General features: G+C 41.7%; 1 protein-coding gene across 5 annotated transcripts in view; it reads left to right on the top strand.

Annotated features, from left to right (window-relative positions):
• rtn1a (reticulon 1a) overlaps positions 1-20,425 on the top strand; it is a 174,559-nt gene that overhangs the window by 48,941 nt on the left and 105,193 nt on the right. For 3 of the 5 annotated variants that reach the window (XM_020529168.2, XM_048600249.1, XM_048600250.1), the window contains exon 2: positions 8,242-8,280. The exons of the other annotated variants lie outside the window; for them this stretch is intronic. In XM_020529168.2, coding sequence (XP_020384757.1) covers positions 8,242-8,280 — 39 coding nt within the window. The remainder of the gene's footprint in view (positions 1-8,241; positions 8,281-20,425) is intronic. 5 annotated transcript variants of the gene reach the window in all.

The raw sequence follows: 20,425 nt of genomic DNA on the forward strand, positions 1-20,425 counted from the left end.
TCCTGCTCCTCTGATGCTGCTTGGCCTGCTGTGTTCCTCCAGCTCCACACCTTGTTATCTCAGTTCCTATCACTAAAGAAGATAGTTGTGCTTGTTGGTGGTTAATCATTGTCAGCATTAGAACATCACCACAATCACAGTTGTTCTTTTAGGAAGGTGTCCAAGGCCCAAAACATGAACAGGCAAATTAAGAGCAGAAATTAGCTGGTTCGGTTTACCACCCCCAACCCCCCCTGACAAACCCGACCCCCAGCCCTGCACCATGCTGTAAGATCGTGGCTGATCTGATTGTGCCCTCAACTCCAAAGTCCTGCCTGCTGATAACCGTTGATTCCCTTGTTAGTCATGAATGTATTTCCTCAGCCTTGAAAGTACTCAATGACCCTACCTCCACTGCTCTTTTGGGGAAGACAGCTTCAAAGGACTGTTGATCCTCTGAGAGGAAAAAAAGTCTTTATCACCATCTTTAATAGGAGATACCCCTATTTAAAACTGTATGCCCTAGTCCAAGTCGGTCACACAAATGGAAGTATCCTTTCGGCCTCCATCCTATCAAGTCAGCTCAGATTTTTATTATTTCAATAAGATCACCTCTCATTCTTTTAAACTCCAATAGATACAGACTCAACTTGCCCAACCTCTCCTCATTTGATAACTACTCTACGAGTCAGTCGAATTAACCTTCTCTGATCTGCTTCTAACTTTTTATATCCTTGCTTAAATATGGAGAACAAAACTGTACACAGTACTGCAGATGCAGTGTCAAACACTCTTTAAAACTGTAGCAAAATATCCCTTCAATTGTATTTCATTCTGTGTGCCCTAAATGATAACATTTTAATTACTTTCCTAATTGCTTGCCTACCTGCATACTAACTTTGTGATTTATGCACCAGGTCCCCACATTCCTGTTACCTCAGAATTTGGCAGTCTTTTTTCGTTTAAATAGTAGTCTGCTTTTATACTTTTCCTGCCAAAGTAGACAAGTTCACATTTTCTCACATTGCACTCCAATACCAAGTCTTTATCACATATTTAACCCATCTGTATCCTTTTGCAGACTCCTTACGTTCTTTCACAATTTATTTTCCAACCTAACTTTTTTATCAGCAAATTTAGCAACCATGCAATTGTTCCCTTCATAAGTCATTGGTGTAAATTGTAAATAATTGAGACCAATTATTTCCCGCTAATTTTCTTTTCTTCTGCAAGGACCTCTAAGGTCCGTGCACAGCAACAACCTCCAGAACTGGAAGTAAATGCTGCAAACTGCTTTGGCACGCTGATCACCATGAGCGGAACTTCTGTGTCGTTTCCAGAGTCTTAGAAAGAACATTGATTAAGACCCCACTATCCCAAGCACACCACAAGTCCCATTTCACCAACCCAAAAATGACCCATTTATGCCTACACTGTGTTTCCTATTAGTTCATTAATCCTCTTTCCATGCTAATTTGTTATCTCCTATAACTTGAGCTCTTATTTTATGAACTGTAGTGGGACCAAATAAGATTTTATAAAAAATGGTTACTACGGCACTAAGGCAATGCCTTACAGACTAATACTGTAAGGCACATTTGGCAGGTGTGAAGGTTGAACACTAAGGATCCACATTAGCAGAAATGAATAGGGAAGCAGCTTGCATACCTTTACGTCTGTATCGGCCTTAGGAGCAGACTAGAGAGTATAAACAGATTCCTGTAGACTGGATAGGAAAATTACAAATGAAAGGTTTCTGTTTATTTACATTTCATACTTGTACAATAACGTATACATATAAATGTTGATGATTTTCTGTACATATCAGACCGATGTCAGACTGAGATCAAACAAACTTGGGGCACAGAGGTGGAGCATAGTGTATTAGACAGAGTTCTATTTTAGCCAGTCTAAGACTGAGATTGTTTGTTTGTTTGAATAAACATAAATCAACCTGCAAACCTGAGTCCTGCTGTGGTGTGTGTAAGGCAAATAACCATAACAGCAATAAACTTTGATCTGGCACCTTGCCAAATGCCTTCTAGATACTCATCTTTGTAGTGCCTATTGATGTATGTAGTACCTTGAGAAGAAGCTTCTGGGGGTCCTTTGTGTTGCTCCAGGATGGTGTAGGTGAAGACCTTCCCACTGCAGCTCGCTGTCCCACACCGTACAGGTACCAGTGCCCCAATAAGTGCCAAGCAACGTTTGCACCAGCAAATATCAGATAGTGACCATCTCAAACAGGGGAGAATCTGATCATCACCCCTTGACATTCATTGGCATTATCATTACTTCTCCTGCCACTATTAACATCCTCACTGTCACCATGTTTATACAACTGCAGAAGGGAGAGAATGCTTTGTCAGGTTGGTATCTGTTAACTTGTAATGAACTGCTGCTGCTTTTGTGAGTTATTTACATTGCCCATGTATATAGCTACACAAGATGAAGAGTTGTGAAGTGGAGAAAAGCATCTAACGTTAATGTGATGACTAGCTATGATTGGTTGCTCTTTGAGGAGGTAAGAGGGCCAATGGTGAGTTAGCCATTGCAGAATTCCTGCCCTCTTACTAACTCTTGTAGTCACAATGTTTAAATGGCTGATCCAGTTCAGCTTCTGGTTACTTATTATCTTAATCAAACCATTTAGAGATGCAGTTACATAGCTCTGAAGCAGGTGGGACTTGAACCTAATCTCCTGGTTCATGGAAGGGTCGCTTCCACTAGACCGCCACCCCCCTTCCCCATTAAAGAGCTGATGTAGCATGCTACAGATATTTTTAATCAACTTGTTAAGATTTGTTATGATACACCCCGAGTGGGACATAAGCCCAGGCCTTTTGGACCAGAGGTAGGGTTACTACCACTGTACTACAGAGACCTAGCAGTTTCTGGTTAGTAGTAAGCCCCAGGATGTTGAACACCTTTTTTATTTAGTTGGTGATTCAAGACCAGGACTAGCAGGTGATTTTGACACCTCTAAGAGGCTACAAACCCCATCAACTTAACCAAAATTGAGTGATTTGAATTTGCCTGTGGGCTCACATCCACCACGTATCGCCTGAGTTGGCAAATGTCAACAGAAACTAGAATGGGAGTGGAACCCTGAAATCAGTTCCACCCACCCTTTTTAAACACCTCCTGAGTTGACCCAACTTGCCAAAAGTCTAGGCACTGCTCTTATAGTTTTACGCTTATATTAGTTAATCCTGTACTGTGATTTAGATGTCCATTTTCATAGGCTATTGAGTTTCACTACCCCATGTCCCAACTTTCTATGATGTATAAGCACTTGAAAACCAACCTATCAAAGGTGATTATTTGTTCAGTATCAGCAATCTTCATGACCTGTGGATAGAGGTACTTATCTATAATGATCATTTGAGATGTATAGATAATTGGCAATGTGCTGCAATTTTAACTTGACAGATATTAGCCAAATGGTATTCTCACCCTTTTAACTGCTTTTACTGATCGGAACCAAGTGAGTTTCTTCCTGCAGATTGTAGGAAATGCTCTTATCATCCATAATTACTAATGACTTCACAATTAAGATAGTAAACCTAAAATGCTATCCGCAGCACGTGTACAGAGAGAAAAACGAGTTCATGTTTTGAGTCCATTATGACTTCTTCAGAACAAGATGATAAGAAAACCAACAGATTGTATGTAGTAAAAAGAAAGTGTGGGGGTGGGGGGGGGGGAAAGTGAGGAGAGAAGGAACAAGTGGGACAGATGGTAAGGGTGACCAGAATAAAAGGCAAGGGGCATACTAATGGTAGATAGAGGAAGAATATAAATGAAGAGGCAGGTGGTAATTGCAGAAGATAGGTCAGCTCTTCCAAGAGGTGCTTAAGACACTTGGAGAATTGATATTGCTGTGTGTGTGTGTGTGTGTGTGTGTGTGGATATATATGCACACCCGGGGGTGGTGGCACAGGGGAAGGAAACAGGATAGTAATCAAAATGGAGGACAGCGTTCATGTTCTGTAGTTGTTGAACTCCGAGTTAAGCCCTGAAGCTGCAAAGTGCCGAAGTATAAAATGAGGTGCTGTTCTTGAGCATCATTGGAACATTGCTGCAACACTAGGACAGAGGTGTTATCATGAGATCAAGGTGATGTATTGATGAAGGAGAACATGGGGATCACTGCTGTGGAAGATGGCATCATTGGAACAGATGTGGTTGTGGCTTACTTTTTGCTCAACTGGATTCTTTTCCCCCTTTTTCCCTTCCTCACCATGGTTAACAGAGCCTTCAACCATGTCAGAACCGTTTCCCACACTACTTCTTTGCCCAATCCATTTCCTCACTCCCTCCGCCATTATGTTCTACCTCATTAAACCTTCACATTCAAAGGATTATCCTCTGCTATTTCCATTACCTTCACCAAGATGCACCACCAAACCCTCTCCTGTTAGTATTGCACAGGGAGACTGTGTTGCCACAGTAACATTCTGGTGCAGTCCTCTATTCTCCTAACTCCTCTTCACCACCCCTCCATGGGACCTTTCCGTGCAATCACAGAAGGTGTTACACTTGCTTCTTTATTTTTTCACTCTCCAAGGTTCCAAACACTTTCCATGTTAACCAGAGTTAGTTGTACGACTTTCAATTTAATTCTGTATATGCTGTTCACAATGTCATCTCCTGTACAGGGGTGAGACCAAAAGTCGATTGTGTGACCACTTCTTGGAACACCTCTGCTCTGTCTGCAAGAATGGTCCTAACCTTCTGGTCTGTTGCCATTTCAGTACATTATGTTGCTCTCATTTCAGTCTTAGGCCTGCTGTAGTGCTCCATTGAAGCCCAATAGAAGCTGAAGGAACAGTGCCATGTTTTTCTGCTTAGGCACTTAGCAGCCTTCAAGTTTCATTGATAAGTTCAACACTTCAGACCATGAACCAGTAAGACTCGGAGGAAGAGCAGGCAGGGTGTGGTTGCTGATCAAAGCAGGTCTGGTGGGCTGAAGTGGATCTGTTTCAATGCAAGAAGTGTAACGGGTAAGGCAGATGAACGTAGAGCTTGGATTAGTACTTGGAACTATGATGTTGCTATTACAGAGACTTGGTTAAGGGATGGACAGGATTGGCAGCTTAACGTTCCAAGATACAGATGTTTCAGGCAGGATAGAGGGAGGATGTAAGAGGGGTGGGGGAGTTGCACTACTTGTTAAGGAGAATATCACAGCTGCACTGCGGGAGGACACCTCGGATGGCTCATACAGCGAGGCAATATGGGTAGAGCTCAGGAACAGGAATGGTGCAATCACAATGTTTGGGGTTTACTATAGGTCTTCAACAGCCAGCGGGAGATAAAAGAACAGATATGTAGGCAGATTTTGACAAGATGTAAGAGTAATAGGATTGTTGTCATGGGTGATTTTAACTTCCCATATATTGACTGGGACGCACTTAGTACTTGGGGCGCAGATGGGGCAGAGTTTGTAAGGAGCATCCAGGAGGGCTTCTTGAAACAGTATGTAGATAGTCCAACTAGGAAAGGGGCTGTACTGGACCTCGTACTGGGGAATGAGCCTGGTCAGGTGGTCGACGTCTCGGTCGGAGAGCAGCTCAGGAACAGTGATCACAATTCAGTAAGCTTTAAGGTACTGATGGATAAAGATTAGTGTATTTGTCAGGTGAAGGTGCTAAATTGAGGGAAGGCTAATTACAATAATATTAGGCAGGAACTGAAGAATGTATATTGGAGTAGATGTTTGAGGGCAAATCAACATATGGTATGTGTGAGGCTTTTAAGTGTAAGTTGCTGGGAACTCAGGACCAGCATGTTCCTGCAAGGATGAAGGATAAGTATGGCAAGTTTAGGGAATTTTGGATAACGAGAGATATTGTGAGCCTAATCAAAAAGTAAGAGGAAGCATTTATCAAGGCTAGAAGGCTGGGAACACCCAAAGCAAAGGAAAGTTGAAAGAAACTTAAACAAGGAATCAGGAGGGCTAAAAGGGTCCATGAAATGTCATTGGCAAACAGGATTAAGGAAAATCCCAAGACTTTTTATACATACATAAAGAGCAAGAGGGTAGCCAGGGAGAGGGTTGGCCCACTCAAGAACAGGGAAGGGAATTTATGTATGGAGCCAGAGGAAATGGGCGAGGTATTAAATGAGTACTTTCCATCAGTATTCACTGTAGAGAAGGACTTGGTGGATGATGAGTCTGGGGAAGGGTGTGTAGATAGTTTGGGTCATGTTGAGATCAAAAGGGAGGAGGTATTGGGGGTCTTGAAAAACATTTAAGGTAGACAAGTCCCCAGGGCCTGATGGGATATACCCCAGAATATTGAGAGAGGCCAGGGAGGAAATTGCTGGGGCCTTGAGGGAAATCTTTGTATCCTCACTGGCTACAGGGGAGGTCCCAGAGGATTTGAGAATAGCCAATGTTCTTCCTTTGTTTAAGAAGAGTGGCAAGGATAATCCAGCTAATTACAGTCAATGGTAGGGAAATTATTGGAGAGGATTCTTTGAGACAGGATTTACTTCCACTTGGAAATAAGTGGGTGTATTAGCGAGGGGCAACATGGTTTGGTGAAGGGGAAGTCGTGTCTCACTAACTTGGTTGAGTTTTTTGAGGAAGTGACAAAGATGATCGATGAGGGTAGGGCAGGGGATGTTATCTATATGGACTTCAGTAAGGCCTTTGACAAGGTCCCTCACGGCAGGCTGATACAGAAGATAAAGTCACATGGGGTCAGAGGTGAGCTTGCAAGATGGATAACAAGCTGGCTCGGTCAAAGAAGACAGAGGGTGGCAGTGGAAGAGTGTGTTTCTGAATGGAGGGCTGTGACTAGTGGCGTTCCTCAGGGATTAGTGTTATAGATCGGTTAGTGACTTGGGCAGAGAGATAGCAGATGGAGTTTAATCTGGAAAAATGTGAGGTGATGCATTTTGGAAGGTCTCATCTAGATGGAAAATATACAGTAAATGGCAGAACCCTTAAGAGTACTGATAGGCAGAGGGATCTGGGTGTACAGGTATATAGGTCACTAAGTGGCATCGCAGGTGGAGAAGGTCGTCAACAAGGCATATGGCATGCTTGCCTTCATCAGCTGGGACATTGAGTTTAAAAATTGGCAGATAATGTTGCAGCTTTATAGAATCTTAGTTAGGCCGCATTTGGAATATTGTGTTCAATTCTGGTCGCTACACTACCAGAAGGATGTGGTCACTTTGGAGAGGGTACAGCAAAAATTTACCAGGATGTTGCCTGGTATGGAGGGCATTAGCTATGAGGAGAGTTTGGAGAAACTTGGATTGTTCTCACTGGAACAACGGAGGTTGAGGGCCAACTGATAGAGGTCTACAAGATTATGAAGGGCATGGACAGAGTGGACAGTCAGAAGCTTTTTCCCAGGGTGGATGAGTCAGTTACTAGGGGCCATAGGTTTAAGGTGCGAGGGCCAAGGTTTAAAGGTGATGTACGAGGCAAGGTTTTTACACAGAGGGTGGTGGGTGCCTGGAACTCGCTGCTGGGGGAGGTAGTGGAAGCAGATACTATAGTGAGTTTTAAAGGGCATCTTGACAAATACGTGAATAGGATGGGAATAGAGGGTTACGGTCCCTGGAAGGGTAGGGGGTTTTAGTTGTGACGGACAGCTTGTCGGTGCAGGCTTAGAGGGCCGAAGGGCCTGTTCCTGTACTGTAATTTTCTTTTGTTCTTTGTTCTAACTCTATTCTGATTTGCCTCCTGATTGATGATTCCGTCTTCCTGCACCCTAACATCCTTCACCCTGCCCAGTGACTTGTTTGCAAGGATTTGCTGTCAGCAGAGCTGACCTATTTTCAGCCACCCTTCATGTATATCACTCCTGTACCTATCATTAGCATTCCCCTTGCCTTTTGCTCTGGACACCCTTACCTACTGTCATTCCACTTGCTCCTCCCGCTCCACTTTTACAGCCGAAAAGCTCAGTGGTTTTCCAACCCCCTTTAGTTCTGAAGAATCATCATTTTGGATTCAAAGCATTAACTCTGTTCCTGCCTATAAATGTTGCTAGACTTGTTGAATTTGTTCATTTGTATTTCTTCTTCATGCACAGTACTTTTGCTTTGTTATAGGTATGGGCAACAAATTTTGTCTAGCCAGCCACCCCAACATTCTGAGAAAGAATAAAAGAAAGTTTGGTGGTAAATCTATTGAAAACTAAATGTAACAAGGAGAACTGTGGACAAAATTATGTTTTATCATAAATAATATATTTACTTGTTTTACTGACTCTATATCTCCATCCTTTTTTCCAGTCGGACATTCTCCCTTGATTCAGAATCTAAGTACAAAAGGTAACCACGCACTTGTGCTGTAATGTAAATTCAGTTTCTGAAATATTATTGAGTTTAATCAATTTGTGACATTTCATTATAAAGCTAATAAGGAAAACAGCATAGTAATTAAAATGTTTCGAAGAATCTCCTTTACATGATTAAAAATCCACTGTATGCCTGTAAATTTATTGAGAAAAATGATATCTATGTAAACTAGAAACAATTTACACCTACTGTCATAATAAACAACAACCTACGTTAAACAGTGGCTCAGTACCTCCCCTTATATGTTCATCTGAGCAGATAATAATGATTGCAACAGGACTAGACAGGGTAAACGCAGGAAGGATGTTCCCAATGACCGGGGAGGCCAGAACCAGCGGTCACAGTCTGAGGAACCTACATGGGCATTTAGGACTGAGATGAGGAGAAATGTCGTCACAGAGATTGGTGAGCCTGTGGAATTCTCTGCCACAGAACGTAGTAGAGGCCAAAACATTGAATGTTTTTGAGAAGGAGATAGATCTAATTCTTTGGGCTAAAGAGATCAAAGGGAATGTGGCAAAAGTAGCAACAGGTACTGAGTTGGATGATCAGCCATAATCATATTGATTGGTGGAGCAAGCATGAGGGGCTGAACAGCTTATTCCTGTTCCTAATTTCTAAATTTCTTTGTTTGCAAGTCAGTCTACCAAATGAACCAATTGCTTCAGTCAGTTCAAATAGTATCTACGAGTATATCTATTCTCTTTTTTTTTGTTGTTTGTTCATGGGATATGTGTATCACTATCATTTATCACCTATCCCTAATTTACCACTGGACAGTTGAGAGTCAACCACATTGCTGTGGGTCTGGAGTCACATGGAGGCCAGGCCAGGTAAGGATTGCAGATTTTCATCCCTAAAGGGCATTCATGAAAAGATGGCTTTGGACTAGCTGCTTATTCTGGATTTTTACTGAATTCACATTTCACCATCTGCCATGTTGGGATTCAGACTCATCTCTAAAACATTAGCCTGCGTTCTGGATTACTAGTTCAGTGACATTACAACATTGCCACTGCCTCTCCTGAACTAAGATTGTGTGAATTATTCAAGCTTTGTTAATATTTTGTGACCTGAATTGAGAACATCCATTATAACTTAGTGAATCAACTGCTACATACAGTGTGCTTATAAATTCCTTGTGCAAATTTGAGCTTGGATAACTTTGGATAGAAAGTTTTGTAATCGCTAACTGATTTCCCATGTGGTACATTTTTGGTATAATGAGTAGTGAATTTCTTATCACAGCCATCCTAAGCTGCTAGCCATTACACTCATTTTCTCAACAATAACTGTTTGTATTCAGGGAATTATAACAACAAGACTGACATTGAAGAAGAAAGGTTTATGAATTTTGCTTTCATATACCATTTATAGTTTGCTTTTATCACATGTATATCCAAGGACACATTAGATGAAATTTCTACGAGGACCATATAAACACCCTCTATTAATTTTCTGGACTGTTTTTGTTTCCAGGTCAGTTGCCAGCTTTCTTTTTGCTCTTTGAGAAAAAATGTTTTATTTTTGAGTTTTAGTTTGGTCTCTTGTTTCCACTCCTTTTCTTTACCTGATCTTTGCTAAGAAGGAAATATCTTTAAGATGTCCTTGTAGGATTGCCATTCTTAGAGGGTGTTCTAATCAGTGTAAGTGCTTCTGATTCAATTCACATTTATTACAGCAGTGAAAATCTGGTCAAATAACGGATGCTAAGTATTACAATATTTGGAAAGGTGATCAAAAACTTGGTCAAAGTGTGGGTTTTTTATGCGAGCCTTCAAGTAGGAGGAAGAAGTTTTCGGAACTGCAGAACATGGGAAAGAAGGTTGAACACATGGTTGGTGATGATGAAGCAATGGAGGGGTGTGCAAAAAGGCCGAGGAATTATGCATTCTGGAGAGGATTGAGGAGCAGAAGTGGAACGGAGAGGTGAAACTGTGAAAGGATTTTATCACAAGGTGTTGAATTTTAAATTGAAGACCTAGAGAGACTTTGTACTCGTGTATGTCAGCAAGAACAGATGTGACAGGTCCCAAGTGGGATTCAGTAAGCTGATATTTCCTGATTGCAGAGGATGAAGACCAATGATTAAAAACCTCTACCCATTCATTTTGCAGAGAACATTTTAGATCTATGTCCTACTCATTCTTTAATGTCCCTCAGACTGATGCACTTGTATTGACTGGATCACAAGGCCTTAGTTAGCACACCAAACTCTTCAGCCACCTACCTTTAGGATCATGAGTTTTGGGCTATCATGATAGTCGAGTGTAGAAGTGATGAATGCACAAGTAAGAGTTTCATTTGAATGGAGGCAAGACAGAGTTGGAAATTGCTCTTTGTTACAAAGAATATATGGGATTAAAAGTTCCACTGGTAGATAATAGGATGCCAAGATTGGAAATATCCAGTTTATTGATCATGTCAGTTGTGATGATACAGAGTTTATGGTGGGGACTGAAAACATTATTTCATTTGTGGAAACTGTGACACATCCGTCACTGGATATTGGACAACCAGTCTGACAATGTAAAGTTAATGGAGGGGTTGATACAATTGTTAGAGAGGTGGAACTGGGGTTTCAGACGAGGAAGAGATGTCCTCCTCTATATCACACGAACTTCTGGGCCGGCCCTGTCCAGAGATTCTGCCCATCCTTAACGCGTAGTTGGCTCCTGAAAACTTCCTTACAACCCAACGTATTATTGGTCACGAGGTAGGTGGACTTCACAAGCTTCAAAATCTCCCCTCCCCCGACCGCATCCCAAAACCAGTCCAGCTCGTCCCTGCCTCCCTAACCTGTTCATCCTCCCTCTCACCTTTCCACTCCTCCCACCTCAAGCCCCACCCCCCACCTCCTACCTACTAGCCTCGTCCTGTCTCCTTGACCTGTCCATCTTCCCTGGACTGGACTGACCTACCCCCACCCTAACTCCCCACCTACACTCACTTTTACTGGCTCCATCCCCGCCTCTTTGACCTGTCTGTCTCCTCTCCACCTATCTGCTCCATTATCCATCTTCCATCCGCCTCCCCCCACCTCTCTATTTATTTCAGAACCCCCTTCCCCTCCCCCATTTCTGAAGAAGGGTCCAGACCTGAAACGTCAGCCTTCCTGCTCCTCTGATGCTGCTTGGCCTGCTGTGTTCATCCAGCTCTACACCTTGTTATCTCATATTATTGGTCACCATTCCTTTTGGATTCCTAATAGTGACTAATCTGATAGTGAAATTCCATTCCAGTGTGTTTAACACTGGTATCTACCTGACAATGTGGAAAAAGTGTATCCTGGGCACACAAAGCTGGACAAATCCAACTTGGCCAATTAGCCCTATTGTCAAAACTTGATCAGCAGCAAAGTGATTAACAGGTTGGTGACAACACTGTCAAGCAGCACTCGCAAAAGAATAACCTGCTCACTGACACTGAGTCTGCTGGTTTAGCTCTGACCTCATTGTAGGTTTGGTCACAAAAATGACAGAAGGACTGAATGCCAGAGCTGAGGGGAGAGTGACTGCCCTTCAAGTGACATCGCGGCAGCATTTGACTGAGTGTGGTATCAAGGAGCCCCCTACAAAACTGGAGTCAAGGGGAATTTGGGAGTGGGGAGGGAAACTCTTTACTGGTTGGATGCATAGCTGGCAGAAGGAAAGATGGATGTGGTTGTTGAAGGTCAATCATTTCAACTTCAGGATATCTCTGCACGTTTTCCTCAGGGTAGTGTCCTAGGCCAAACCATCTTCAGCTGCTTCATCAATGACCTTCCCTCCATCATAAAGTGGGGATATTCACTGATGATTGGACAATGTTCAGCACCATTCGTGACTCCTCAGACACTGAAGCAGTCCATATTCAAATACAGCAAGACCTGAACAAGAACCGGGTTTGAGTTGATAAGTGGCAAGTAATCATAGATCATAGAATCCCTACAGTGTGGAAACAGGCCCTTCAGCTCAGCAAGAACACACCGATCCCCAGAGCATCCCATGCAGAGCCATTCCCCTGTAATCCACCTAATCTACACATTCCTGAACACTCTAGGCAATTTAGCATGGCCAATCCACCTAGCCTGCACTTCTTTGGACTGTGGGAGGAAACCGGAGCATCCGGAGGAAACCCATGCAGACACAGGAAGAATGTACAAAACTCCCACACAGACAGTCGTCCGAGGGTGGAATTGAACCTGCGTTCCTGGCGCTGTGAGGCAGCAGTGCTAACCACTGAGCCACCGTGCCCTCCACATTTGATAGTGAAGAATTCTGCAATGATAATGCTATTGTATGTCAAGTGGAGATGACTAGATTGCACCTTTTTGGAGATGGTCATTGGTTCGAAATTTTTCTTTCATTCACTCCTGAGATACGGACACCTTTGATGGGGCCAGCGTTTATTGCCCATCCCTAATTACCCTCGAGAAGGTGATCATGAGCTGCCTTCTTGAACTGCTGCAGTCCATGTACAATTCAAGCAGTCTCAATGCTATCTTCTCAAGGGCAGTTAGGGATGGGCAATAAATGCTGGTTCAGTCGGTGACACCCATATCCCATGAGTGAATTTTTTAAAAAAAATTGAATCACACGAGTGTCCAGCAATGACCATCTGCAACAGGAGAAAATCTAACCATCGCCCTTTGACATTATCATTGCGGAACAGAGTCATGGAGTCACACAGCTCAAAAACAGACACTTCAACCCGACTCATCCATGCCGATCAGGTTTCCTAAACTGAACTACTCCCATTTGCCTGCGTTTTCCCCATATCCCTCAAAACCTTTCTTATCTTTGCAGCTGTCCAAATTGTAGTGAATGTGACAAGGTCAGCCAGGTGAACATCATAAAATATGAGTTCCCTGATTGAGGCTGCGAGGGATCCCTGGCTGACAGATATAAACAGGAGTGTCAGACACCTTGTCCACTCTGAGAGCTGGCTCTGAGGAGACTGGAGCACTGTCAAGTATAATGCATGTGTAAATAAAGGATGATTTGGTGACGAGATACCGGCCTTTCTGGAGTTATTTCACAAATGTCGTGTAAATTTGTAATTGTACTTCCCTCTACCACTTCCTTTGGAAGTTTATTCCATATGTGCACCACCATCTGTGTGGAAAAAGTTGCCACTCAGGTCCTTTTTAAATCTTTTCCCTCTCATCCTAAACTTATGCCCTCTGGTTTTGGATTGCCCTACCCTTGGGGAAAGATCTTGGCTATTCACCTTATCAATGTCCTTATTAACCGTGCTTCCTATATTTTCATCTGAATCATTTATATAAATGCCGAACAACAGTGGCGCCCCTACACCTGCGGCATACCATTGGTCACAGGCCTCCAGTCTGAGCACAACCCTCTACTACCAACCTCTGTCTCTTACGGTCAAGCCAGTTTTGTATCCAGTTGGCAAGCTCTCCTTGGATCCCATATGATCTAACCTTACTAATCATTATACCACGCAGAACCTTGTTGAAGGCCTTATTAAAGTCTGTGCTGACAATGTTTACTGCTCTGCCTTCATCTACTTGATCACCACCTAAAACTCAATCAGGTTTGCGAGATACAGTTTCCCAAATACAAAGATCCCCACTATCAACATTGTGTTGGTTACCATTGACGAGAAATTGAGCGTACCCAGCCATATACATAGTGTGGCTACAAGAACAGGTCAGAGATGAGGAAGGAAAATAGCTGACCTTTACTGAAATGTGATTGAATTAGTAGAATAAAGAAATCTAGCACAATTTTTTAGGAATTTGGTGACGCCAAAACTGGAATACTCTGTACAGTTCCATATCAAAGGACGGATGTACATGCCTTGGAGGCAGTACAGTGAAGGTTTAACAGATTAGCTCTTGGGATAAGAGGGTTGTTCTATGATGAATGACTTGAGTAAACTGTCTGTACTTTAGAAGATTGAGAGGTGATCTCATTGAAACATACAAAATTCTAAAGTGGAGTGAGAGGATATACAATAAAACCTTGTGTCCCTTGTTGGGGATTCTATAAAACAGTGGCTCATTCCTTATTTAAGGAATAATCATTTTATGACAAAGACTAGAAGGAATTTCTTCACTTGGAGGTTAGGAATATTCAGAATTCTTTACCCTAGAAGCTTGTGCCTGCACCAATCATTGTTGAGCATATTGAAGATTGTGAGAGACAGCTTTTTGATCTCTCTGGACACAAAGACTGAGGGCAGGTGGGCAGGGAAGTTAAGCTGAGGTAGAAGATCAACTATGGTCACATTGAACAGTGAAGCAGTCTCAAGGGGCCAAATGGTTTACTGGCGATTGTGATTATGTTCTTAGCCTACACACATTCACTTCAATACAGCAGAACACTACATTTGTGTTGTCTGTTGCATCAAAGTCATTGACTGCATGCATCAACAGAGGCCCATTATTAGGAGTGGTTAGCATCACTAAAAGATGTTCTGGATCTCTTGAAGGAGAGGCTTAACAAGAATGGTGGAATCTTTTGAGAAGTGATTCTGTTCTGTGATGATGTAAGGAATGGCTGAAGATGTGACATATCAAGCACCAAGAATTTCTGCCAATTAACTGGATGTCCTGGTGCTGTGCAGAGACATAAGGACATCCCATGTCCTGATGATGCAGAAGACTGTCTAGGTGAAAGCCCTGGTAGTGAGAAGAATAGCAGCAGAGGTTAATACCTGAAGTTTAGCTCCAAAAAGAAGTTTAACAACCTTACTCAGATTGTCTAGGCAAACGAGCAAATGGCACATCCTGCCAACTGAATTGTGAGCCTATTCCACTACTGCTTAGTTCACTGCACCTCATCACCAACTTACCAAGAATAACTATCAATCAATACCTGATCTTTTGAGTTCATATGCTTTACATCACCCACATAAGTGTGACATTGTCACATACACTGCACCTAAGCTCTTGCACTTACAGGCAGCTATTTAACTGTAACAGCCAAAACACCCAAATATATTGCAGACTCAACTGCCATTCCTTCCTCTGTCTTGCTGCAGGGAGTGAAGCATAACAGGAGGTGACAGGAAAGTACTGAAGGACAAATGGACCTACATGTTGTAATTCCAATGGAGGAGACATAGTGGCCATTATAAGAAGATGCATCATTAAGACTGTGGTCACTGATGGTGGTGGAGGGATTGATGATGAGCGTATTTCCACATGTAACCATCCTTCTGTCTTCCCATTTCCTGCTCATCACACTGTATCTTCTCGTCACAAGCTGCAGATGTTTGAAGCACTTTTTTCTCCTCCTGTACCACAATCCAATCTTTGTCCCTTTTTCTTTTCAAATACCTAATAATTTGAACCTTCTAGTTACAGGAGGATTTACATTTACTGTACATATTTTAGAGGCTAGATTATAGGACGCTTGGCAGTCGCACAAGAGCCAAGGCAGGGGAACAGAGAATGCAAATTGATGGAGGGTAAGGTTATATTGGACTTGCTTTGAACAGGAGTCAGATATGGACTTTAATGAACCAGGCTACAAAAGAATGTGCTTAAATAAAAGCAAAATATTGTAGATGGAGGAGATCTGAAATAAATTCAAAATGCTGGAGAAACAAAGCAGGTCTGACAGCATTTGTGGAGAGAGAAAAACGGAATTAATATTTTGAATGCAGTGACTCTTCAGAAGTTCTTGGATTTCTGAACAAGAGTCTTTGGACTGAAAGTGTTAATTCTGTTTCTCTCTCTCAGCCGATGCTGCTAGACCTCCTGCATTTCTCCAGCACTTTGTTTTTGTTACAGGGTAAGGTGGCTTGGCGTACACAATAAAATGTCTAGAACACTGGAAAGTCTGCCAGAAAACTTGCACTCAATTTCAAGCAGCTGGGAGGAATCCAGCAATAATTTGGCATGCAGCTTTATGCAGAGCTTGCAACTCATCCTTTCCTTTCCAGAGCAGATGTTTATGTCCATCAGCGTACATGTGGAACCCACCAAGATACAACATCCAATATCTATCCCATTACAGCACCAACAACTTTTACTGAGCTGCACGTCACCTCTACTAAAGGTTTTGGTGCTGCAATGGAAGGTAGGGTTTCTGCATTGCATATTCAGAATTTTACCAAGGATACAACTGTTAAAAGGGCTTCCAGGACATCACATCAAGATATCAATCTGTTCTCTAACAGATCAGCCTAATTGATGATGTAGCCCTGGGGAAGTGGCAATGGCATGCTGGAACATGTACCTGTTTGCTTTTGCCCCCACCCCTGTCCTTGCTGTTACCTATCAGCCAACCCATATGAATGAAGACGAAGCCAAGTTAGTAGTATCTAGCCCCTGAGTGGTTTGAGATTATCTGAAAGGCCATCCACATTCCTCAGTTGAAAATCGACAGCCTCCCACCACCTTTGCTGAAGCTACTGGGAAAGCACCAGGACAGGCAAAGGCACATCAAAGTCAGACTGTAAGAGAATGTGCCCGGATGATTAGTTTAATTTTGTTTGCAGTATGTAACATGTAAGTTTATAAAGTTAGATTGGAATGTGCTGCTTTTTTTTTATATTTGGTATTTCCAGAAAGAAGACAATGCAATCATCCCAGTGAAAAGTACAGACTATGTGACACTGACTGGGAAGATGGGGCTGAGGGTACTGGGTGTCACTGTAATAATTTTGTTATGTAGGCTGCGGGAAGAACGTGTCTGTCTCATCTGTGATCGCCCTTCCTATTCCTGTGCTTCCACTTCCTGTTGCACTTCCTCCTTCTCACTGTACTCTTGCTTCTAAACTTGCCACTCAATATGTGTGGCATCAGCGTATACCCACATAATGGCCACTTCTGTATCATGTAGCATACTATTCGAAATCTTGATATGAGCTGAAGGGCTTTTCCAGATTTGTCCAAATAATGAAACTGTCCCTGAAGGACATTGATGGCATGCTTTATGGTGTTCCTTCTGGCAACATTGTAAACCTATTGCACATGTGTGCATGGGTTGGACCAAAGTCATGAGCCATATAAATTATGTGTAACCCTTCATATTCAATAGTCATCCTCTGATTTTTACATTGGGTCAAATGAAGGTGGCAGAGAAAACTGTCACAAAATGATAAAATCATGACTGATGCCTGAATAGTGGACATACGTCTGCCTGGGTTTAACATTTAATCTACAATGTTTTGCCTCCCACAGCACTGCAGTGATATTCAGTACTCAGTCCAGATTTTATGCTCCATTCTCTTCAGTGTGACTTCACCACACAACATTCTGACTGGGGGGAAAGGTTTATACTCGCTGAACCATAGCTGACACCATGGAGGCATAACCAGAGGTGCAAAGAAACTTGTTTTGAAGAAAGGGAGATAGAATCATAGAATTTTACAGCTCAGATTGAGGATATTCAGCCCATTGTGTCTGTACCTGCTCCTGAAAGAGCTACCCAACCAGTCCAATTCTCCAGCTCTATCTCCATTACCCTGTAACTGCATCCCTTCCAAATATATTTCCAGCTCTCTCTTGAAACTTCCTATGAAACGTCTCCACCACTCTTTTGGGCAATGCATTCCAAATCCTATCAACTTTGAGTAAAGTAGTTTCTCTGTATCTCACGTGTAGCTCTCTTGCTGACAAGTTTGAAGTTGTAATCCCTAGTTACTGACATACCGACTAGTTGAAAGAGAATATTCTTTACCCTGGTAATATTGTTCATAATTTTGAACACCTCAATAAGGTAACTTCTTAATCTTCTCTGCTCCAAGGAGAACAAGCCCAATCTCTCACATCTTCGATTGTATATAAAATCCTTCATTCCTGGTATCATTCTCGTAAATATCCTTTGAACTCTCTTCAGGGCTTTAACATCCTTTCTTAAATAACATGCCAAAAACTGAACACCCTAGTTTAAATGTGGTCTGACCAATGATTTGTAGAGATGTAGTATCACTTCCTTTTATACTCTATGCCTCTATTTATAAAACCAAGGATCCTATAAGCCTTCTTAGTAACTGTTTCAAATTGCCTGGCTCCCTTCAGAGAATCATGCACACAAACCTCTGCTCCTGCACCCTCAAAGTTGTATCATTGAGCCTGTAATGTCTCTCCGTGTTTCCTCTACCAAAATGCATTACCTCACATTTCTCTGCATTAATATCAATTTGCCAAGTGTCTGCCAATTTGGCCAACTTGTAAATGTCTCTTTGTCACTTAGCATCATCCCGACAATTCATTATTCTCCCTAGCTTAGTATCATCTATAAATTTAGAGATTTTGTCCTGAACACCCATCTTCAAATTATTTATATAAGTCAGAGAAAGCATAGGTCCCAACACCAATCTATAGGGAACACCACTTCCAACTCGTCTCCAATTTAGAAATGCCCATTTCTACCTACCCTCTTTCCCAACTTCTAATCCTTGCTGCCAAGACCACATCAATCCCAAACATTTCTAATTTGCTAAACAACCTGCCACGTGGCATTGTATCAAATGCTTTCTGAAAGTGAAACCTGTAATATGCACATCCTGATCCACATCCACTGCCTGTGTCATCTCATCAGAGAACTCAATCAAATTTGCCATTGACAAAGCTAGTATTAACTAATTTTTTTTCTCTAAATATGTTTATCTTATCTCATATTATAGCCTCCATCAGTTTCCCCACTATTGATGTCAAACTGATAGGTCTTTAGAGGGAAGAGAAGACTTAATGTGCAATAATTTTGTCCTGTGAAAACAATATTCCACAATACTTGCAAAATGCCCTTGATTCAATGCCTATCTCAAAATGTTCTGCGGTTTTGTGTCTTCAACCCAGAGCCTTCTAATTGTGAGGTGAGAGCCCTAGTAAAATGAACAGGCTGTTGCAGCTAAATGATTAAATCTCACTGAATGCATAATACCACAATGTATTTTTCTTAGGGTAATGTATCCTCTTATTAATAAATCTTGGACTTCTTGGTCCACTGACCACTGCACCAGTTTTTCTGCAGTCCTGCTGACATTTCAAAATGATAAATCTTCTAGCAAAATGTTATTGTAGTGTTTCTGAAACCCAGTGGGATATAGTATTATTATTATTATTATTATTATGTTTTATTCAAAGCAGAAGCAATGAAGTTCCATTGTTTGAAAAGCTTCATCTTTAAAGGGTTAATGGATAAGAGATCAATGTTGGCTAGGCCCTTTACTAAAAATAACTCTCTAACACAAAGGAACAGTTCTATTTTATTGGCAGCAGAGGTTTTTCATTTGTGTTGTGCAGCCTAATTGAATAATGAAATAAAGAATGTAAATCACTCTTTCACTGTTAGGAATAAATATGTTTCATTCGGTAAGTGGGCTTGGCATTTGAAGAATATATAACTAAAAATTCAACACAGGAATCAAATTGTGTTGCCACAGTTTTATACCATTAATATTTTAACTGCATTAGACATGTAAAAATAGAAACTAGGTTGTCTGTATGTGATGTTCTGTAACTAAACATAACGTTTGGAGACAGTATATAATTAAAAGAATAATCTTCTGAGTGTTCCAAAGATACCAACCATATAACAACAGAAATTAAGTACAATTGAACCTTAACTGCAATAATGTTTGTAAGTGCTTGAATTCAATTCAGTAGTTATAACTTTCATAAACTTTTCATTTCGTGATCTACCATAACTGAATGTAATTGAGAATTTTTAGTGTGGAGTAAAATTAGCTGAGTGTGCAAGTTTAATGTTTGGCTTTGAATGAAGAGGCCAGCAGGAATTAGTGAAGCTGTGGGAGATAATGAATGGCTGGGCTGCCAGCATGTGTTTTCAAGAAAGTGTACATTTCAAAATGGAAATTTAGTTTGTCTGTGTTGGGAACCTTACCAGTAGGACTTCTAACCCATAAATGAATAGTGAATTATGAAGCTTAGACAATGCATCTAGACAATTAAAATTTTAAAAGCTGCTGTCGGGCAGTGGCTGTCAGTTCCCAAATTAGGTTTTCATCTTTAATTGGAATTTTATTAATTCTATTATTACTTGCTCTTCAAATCAGTAACTTATAAGAAGTATCAGAGATAGTAGGAACTGCAGATGCTGGAGAATCTGAGATAACAGGATGTAGAGCTGGATGAACACAGCAGGCCCAGCAGCATTATAGGAGCAGGAAAGCTGACGTTTCGGGCCTAGACCCT

The sequence above is a fragment of the Rhincodon typus genome, chromosome 8 (genome assembly GCF_021869965.1).
Source record: "Rhincodon typus isolate 14 chromosome 8, sRhiTyp1.1, whole genome shotgun sequence".
Lineage (NCBI taxonomy): Eukaryota > Metazoa > Chordata > Chondrichthyes > Orectolobiformes > Rhincodontidae > Rhincodon > Rhincodon typus.